This window comes from Tauraco erythrolophus, chromosome 2 (genome assembly GCF_009769465.1).
Source record: "Tauraco erythrolophus isolate bTauEry1 chromosome 2, bTauEry1.pri, whole genome shotgun sequence".
Lineage (NCBI taxonomy): Eukaryota > Metazoa > Chordata > Aves > Musophagiformes > Musophagidae > Tauraco > Tauraco erythrolophus.
Window position 1 is genome coordinate 55,914,767 of NC_141466.1, and position 7,052 is coordinate 55,921,818.

The 7,052-nt window shown below is 44.3% G+C and overlaps 1 protein-coding gene across 2 annotated transcripts; it reads left to right on the forward strand.

The window, feature by feature from the left end:
- The first annotated feature begins 206 nt into the window (after positions 1-206).
- Positions 207-6,217, forward strand: RRM2 (ribonucleotide reductase regulatory subunit M2). 2 transcript variants are annotated; one of them, XM_086608380.1, is made up of 11 exons: positions 222-332; positions 409-518; positions 853-868; positions 928-1,041; positions 1,237-1,353; positions 1,868-2,001; positions 3,077-3,171; positions 3,970-4,103; positions 4,555-4,659; positions 4,783-4,896; positions 5,289-6,217. In XM_086608380.1, exons 1-11 carry the CDS (start codon positions 222-224, stop codon positions 5,439-5,441), a joined length of 1,203 nt encoding a protein of 400 aa, XP_086464506.1. In that variant the 3' UTR covers positions 5,442-6,217. The 2 variants fall into 2 exon arrangements, with proteins under 2 accessions (XP_086464507.1, XP_086464506.1); XM_086608381.1 differs by lacking the exon at positions 853-868 and having other exon boundaries at positions 207-332; positions 409-486; positions 904-1,041.
- The last annotated feature ends 835 nt before the right edge of the window (positions 6,218-7,052 follow it).

The following is a 7,052-nucleotide window of genomic DNA, read 5'->3' on the forward strand; positions in this document are numbered from 1 at the left end:
CGGGGCTCTCCCTCCCGCCACCGGCGCAGCCACAATAGGGGGCGGGGCCGCGGCCGGCGCGCCAGCCCGTGGGAGCGCGGGGGCGGGCGGCGGCGGGCGCGGCGCGGGCTGTGAGTGGTCAGCCGTGCGTTCTGGCGCCAAGTTCGAAGCGGATATAAAGGGGCAGTGCGGGGAAGCGCAGTCTCCCGCCGCTCAGTGCCGCTCGCCACCTTGTCGCCGCCATGCTGTCCGCGCGCGCCCCGCTCGCCGCCCGCCATGACCAGCCCTGCCTGGCGCTCGTGAAGAGCCTGTCGCCCATGAAGAGCCTGGCGCTGAGCGACAAGGAGAACACGGTGAGCGCCCGCCCTTCCTCCCGCTCCCTTCCCGGGAGCGCCGCAGCGCTCTCACCCTGCCCCTCTCTCCCTGCAGCCCCCCGCGCTCAGCAGCGCCCGCGTCCTGGCCAGCAAGGCGGCCCGCAAGATCTTCCAGGAGGGCGACGGGAAGCCGGTGAGTGCGAAACACCCGGGCGCCGCCCCTACGTTTCTCCTCTCTCCCCATCACAGAATGGTTTGGGTTGGAAGGGACCTCAAAGATCATCTAGTTCCAACGCCCCTGCCATGGGCAGGGAAATCCTCCACTACACCAGGTTGCCCAAAGCCTCATCCTTCCCCGGCGCCTTACGTGCCCCCGCCCCGCTGTCCTCTCCCCCACGGGTGATCTCTCCCTTTTCCCCCGCTCGGTGAGTGCTGGGGCCGCCCGTCCCCGCTGGGTGCTGCCGCTGCGCCCCTTTCCCTCACTGGGCTCTCCCCCCCCGCGGCTGACTCGGTTTCCCGCCAAAGCCCGGCGTCTCCTCAGCTGCCCCCGCCCCCGGAGCGGCCCCGCCGCTGAGGCGAGCCGAGCCCGAGCCGCTCTCCGCCGCTCCAGGTGCCGCGGGGCGAGGAGGAGGAGGAGGAACCGCTGCTGCGGGACAACCCCCGCCGCTTCGTCATCTTCCCCATCCAGTATCACGACATTTGGCAGATGTACAAGAAGGCCGAAGCTTCCTTCTGGACGGCGGAGGAGGTGAGCGGGTGGGCGGATCCCCGTTCCCCTCGCAGTGCCCGCCCGGGCACGGCCCTCCCTGCCGGCTGCTCCCGCCCACAGCCCCTGGGCTGGGCCGGGGGGCAGCCTCGGGGCTCTGGTACGGGCCTCGTACCTGAAGCCTCCTCCTCCATCTCTTCATTATGTCTTTCGTCTGGTCTTTTTGTCATGTTTTAGGTGGACCTTTCCAAAGACATCCAGCACTGGGAGTCACTGAAGCCTGAGGAAAAGTACTTCATTTCTCATGTCCTTGCCTTCTTTGCTGCCAGCGATGGCATTGTCAATGAAAACTTGGTAAGGGTGTAGAAACAATCCTGATGGAAACATCATCTTGTGAATTGAAGCTAACAAATAACCACACTTTTGACATGTGTGCTGGCTGATCTAGCTTGTTTGCTAGATCATGTAGCATTGCAACATATTATGCTCTTATGCTAATTAGCAAGTTGGGGTGCTTTTATCATCTACAAATTAACCCATTCCCCCACGGGCCACTGAGCATTGCCTTACAGTAACACTCGGCTGGTTCAGAGCCCATGTTTTGCTTTTACCCTCCCAGTGCTCTTCCTAATGGGGGCTAAGTAAGATTAAGTTGTCCCATTTCTCTCGAGACTAAATAACAGCTTATGACTTGGAGCTGTGAGAGGCTACTGCTCTTCACTTGTATTGCTGTTAATAATCCTCATATTTGGAATTAAATTGAAGATGATTCTGTGGGCTGAGCAAGAGCTGTTACAGAGAGTATCAATGCCTCTAACCTGCATCTTAGTCACAAATGCTTTTGCAAATACTCGTTTATTTCCTCTAGGTGGAGCGGTTCAGTCAAGAAGTACAAATAACAGAAGCTCGTTGTTTCTATGGCTTCCAGATTGCCATGGAAAATATACATTCAGAAATGTACAGTCTTCTTATTGACACCTACATTAAAGATTCTAAAGAGAGGTTTGTATTGCTTGATGAAAGGTTTGGAAGTCTTAAGTGTTGAGATTTAAGTGATGAATATCAGTCATTTACTTTGGATTTAAAATAGATTTATATAAAATATTACTGCTGCTTAAGAGCAACTTCAGAGTATCTTTTTCCTCTGAGGTCTGTGAACAAGAACCTGCTTAGATTAATGAAACTGAAACCACTTAATACTGAAATAGAGGAATGAAACTACATAAAAGATGGAGCAGTCAAATAAGGAGAGTGTACTAAATTACAGTAAGCACTTGTGCAGAGGACTTTTGCATCTAGTAGAAAGCTAGGTAGGAAAGTTTCTCTGAGAATGATGCCACTTTTATTAAAAGGTCATCTCTAAAAGCCAGTGCATTTAGTTAACAGCTAGAACTTTTACACAGCATGTGCTGCTCTTACTCACTTGACTGTTTTGCTTAGAGGGGAAAAAAGCATGTTGCATTTGCCAAAAAGTGGCTTGTGGTCTTGATAAACAATATAACCAAAGTGTAAAATTTTCATAACAAGATGAATCAATGCAAGAATGGTATCTTAAAACTAAATTCAGAGCTTTGAGCAGTCCAGACTTTGAGTTATTCTGGTGTTGTCTTGTCAGACTAATATCCTGTTGAGGGAAATTTCATGTGGTATTGCAATGCTGTTTGCAGTCTGGAGATACTTAATTGCTGCTATGTTATAGAAAGCTGGCCATGTCATTTATGTTGAGATGCTTAATTCCAGTAAATGTTTAAGGAAGAATTGCTTACTTGAGAACTTTGGTGCCTTGCTGCTGGAAAGTGTAGGCTGGTTAGTTTTGAAAGTCTTGTTGATGTACAGTACTTGATGAAACAGTACTCCTCTTGATACTGTCATGGTAATTCAGGTGGACTGGTGTTGATGTGATGGGAAGGTGATGAAAAGGTAGCTGATGGGTAGAAATACAGCTAGATTAGTACAGAATAAAATGGGGAAGGAGACTTAATTATTAGGGTGAAGGTGCAGAGTACTTGTAAGTGAACAAGTGTGTCTATGGTATGAATATTGTACTAATTTTGCTAATGAGTTTTATCCTTCTCAGGGAATTTCTTTTTAATGCTATTGAAACATTACCATGTGTTAAAAAGAAGGCTGACTGGGCCATGCGCTGGATTGCAGACAAGAAAGCAACGTATGGTGAGTACATGTATTGGAAGCAAAGTGAAATTCCTTCCCTAAAAAAGATGGAGGAACCACCATTTCTCTAGACTTGACAGTTCACAGGGATTATTGTTGTTCCAGGGAGAGTACATGCTCTTTGGTATAAGATACTGGTATAATTCTGGAGATGAAGAAAATAATTCTCGTCTTGCAAATGAGCTACTGATGTGAATCTTTGTAAAATTGCTGAAACTCTGAATAATGGTAGCTCATGTAGAGCTATAATGGTAGATCTTCATATGCCTGGCTATATGATCAAATTGGAAATTGCTGTTGTGTCTGGAACTGAACTGATTATCTTCAGCAGATGTGTACTATTGGAGACTGTAGCTCCTCTGCCTTACTAATTCTTGATGTTTTGTGTCACAAGTGAGATGAGATGGCAGAGGTCATTATTTCCCTAGTATTGAAGCATTCTTCATGGCCAAAGTTTCTTATTTGACAGAAGATGAGCTGATATTGACTTAAATCAGCTGTAAAATGGCTGCTCTTTTTCAGTGTACAGTCTGGAAAAGGATAGTATCAATGTTAACCTGGGGGAGGGAGCCTTGGCTCAGTAGTTACTCTAATTAGTTTTTACTTCCTCTCATCTTAAAAGTTTTGCTCAATGCCTAGAAGCCTTTACTGTAATAGTTTTTAAGGACAGTCTATAGCACACTTGAGCTGAAACTTCATCCTTCTTGGAGGATGCTGTTCAGTGGTCTGCTCACAACTTCTGAGAATTAATCCCGTTAAGTTTTTTGTGTGATATTACTATCAATCTTTTCTTAACAGGAGAACGTGTAGTAGCCTTTGCAGCAGTGGAAGGAATCTTCTTTTCTGGCTCTTTTGCATCAATTTTTTGGCTGAAGAAAAGAGGATTAATGCCTGGACTCACTTTTTCTAACGAACTCATCAGTAGAGATGAGGTATGAATCAAATTCTAGCAGTTAAGGTGGTAATGTGCCACAGTAGCTCAAAGCAATGATATTCAGTTGGAGCCTGTGTTTTAAAACAGGAGTATGTTTAGAAACAGGCAGTCTATAAAGCTAACTGAAGTGTGTAAACATGTGTCATCATGGATCTTACAGCTGAAAATAAATGAACTTAGTGTTTTACTTCCTCTAAAGTAGCTTAAGGGCTCTCACCAACTCTTGCACTCAGTGCACTTTGCCATCGGGAGCAAGTGCAGCTGGTACTGGCTGAGCTTATGCCTCCTTCTGGTTAGGCAGAAAGTTGTCTGCAGATAGAGATAGTACTAAATAATGTGGTGAGTGCAAAGATGGTGCCTAGCTATTGGGATATTTATTCTGTGCTACTGATTTGAGTGGCTCTTTTAAATCAATGTTCCTGAAATAATTTTCTCAAACTTTGTTCCAGGGTTTGCACTGTGATTTTGCCTGCCTCATGTTCAAGCACTTGATACGCAAACCTTCAGAGGAGAGAGTAAAGGAAATCATCATGAATGCTGTTCTCATAGAGCAGGTAATTATCTGCTCCTTGTTTAGGAACTTGATCACAATTAAGCGGAAAACTAGGGAGTTGTTGCTGCTAAAATTAACCTAGATGGTACAGTTTCTGTCCATAAAGTGCTTCTATTATCTGCAGGAATTCTTGACGGAGGCGCTGCCTGTGAAGCTGATTGGCATGAACTGCACTTTAATGAAACAGTACATAGAGTTTGTAGCAGACCGGCTTATGTTGGAACTGGGATTTAGCAAGGTAAGGCTCTAATGGACTCAGTCTTTCATGGGGAAAAAAATCAAGTTTAATTTCCTCCAGAAACCCAAATGCTACAGTGACTGTGGTAATATTGGTATAACTTGTAAAGCTATTTAGCAGTCCTGCTGCTAGATCCTGTTTGGAGACCCACAGAAGGAAAAGCAAAAAGATGCTATGGAAAAACAGCTGTATAAGAGTTGCTGTGCTTCTGTCTGCTGCAGCTAGGACAGGAACAAATACAGCAGAGAAGGCTTGGGCCAGAGATTCTCGTTCACTATGTAGTAAGCCTGCTGCTGTTGTCTTTAGACTCCTTCTAGCTGATCTTTAAGGCTTTCATGTATTCAAGATGTGAGCACTTGTAGTGTGACTACAGAATTACCTTTGCATTTCAGATATACAAAGCGGAGAATCCTTTTGACTTCATGGAAAACATCTCTCTGGAAGGCAAGACCAACTTCTTTGAGAAGCGAGTAGGTGAATATCAGAGGATGGGAGTCATGTCGAAGCCCACAGACAACTCTTTCACTCTGGATGCGGAATTTTAAATGAACTGAGACTATATAAGTTAGTGTGTATGCTCCCTGTTTACAGAGAAACATTAAGTATATTGAGTCAGTGTGACTTGATTCCAGTACTAAAATCCCACTCTTGAAAAGTGTGGAGATATTGGTACTTTTCAGGAGGCTAGTGTAGCTCCAGCAGTGAAATCCCTTTTTATTAGACTTCACCAATGGTGTTAATTCATAGAGTGTTTAGATGGATCTCTTAACAACATATGCTACTCCATTTTGTGAAAGATACAGGCACCTTCCTTCTGCAAGAGGGGAGGTTATGGGCAGTGACCACTAGCTTCTGCTGCTCTCTCCATAAACAAAGGAGCAGTTGGGAAATTCTGGTAGTAAATTTGCTGAATACTCTGCAGAAAACTCTGGAGGCAACTACATGACCTCACTGCTTTCTTAGCAGATTTTAAGTTTACTTTTTTACTATTGTTTTAATAGTTTGTACATAAACCTGGCACTTTAATGTTTAAAATAAAGAACTGTCTTGTACTCAACAATGGTAAAATGCAAGTCTAAATCTTTATAGACTTTTGCAACTTAACCTTTCATGCCTTGTGCTTCTTTCTGGGTATGTAACTTAAAAATGGTGCTGCAAATCAAATGATACTGATTTGGAAATCTATCCAGGAAGGAACTTGGTACAGAAGGTGAAGAACTTAAAAAGTTTGATATTCTGGATGCTGAAAAATAACATGCATGGTTTCTGGACTTAATTGCTTTTTCTTTAATATCTGGGAATAGTATTTCATATAATAGTAATAAAGAGCTGGTTGGATTCAGTTCTCCAATGGGTAAAGCTATGTGTTTAATTTCCTTCTGAATTGCAAACTTTGAGGAAATTTGAATTTGCAGGATATAGCTGCTTAGTCGTGTGGTTGGTAGACGTCTAGTGGAATTGTTGTGCTTAGCTCTGACTTTCAGATCAACTCTACTAAATGGATGGTACTTCAGGATAAATTCAGCTAATTCAGGCAGGAGCAGTATTCTTCATTTCTGCATCATGCACTTAAGTTTTGATTTTAATATATAACAATGAAAACACAGTATGTGCTACAACATTGCTACTCCACACTCAACGTGGAGCAACTGGAATGAGTATGCTTAATATAAATTTAGTAAGGGCATGTGGTCTGCAAAGGAGTTCCCTACAGTCTCAGTTTAGAGTTTCTGCAGTGAGATTAATAATGGGATAGGCTGAAATTAGCTACTGCCTTAAATATGCAAAAAGGAGTTTATTCCAGGATCTAATCTAATGTCTGACAAGCACTGTCCTGCAAGTCCACCTTTCTTCCTTAAGTGTCATTGATGTGGAAAATAAATGTTGCAGAACTTAAAGCATTTCCTTGAAAGGAAAGAATGCTGGAGTTTTCTTCTTTCTGCTAAAGTGCTCCCTCTTTTGAAGTATAGTGTATATGGTGCTGCTTTGAGAGATGCTGACTTGGTGTATAATTAACTGACCTGCTGGGCTTTGCTCCTTTGCTCTTGATTGCACTGAAGGTGATGGTGTGTGATTGCTCTTCCCCTGGATCTGTGAAGCTCGCAGGATGTGCATGTTTCCAAGATTATCCTAGGAAGGGAAAAAAACATAAAAAA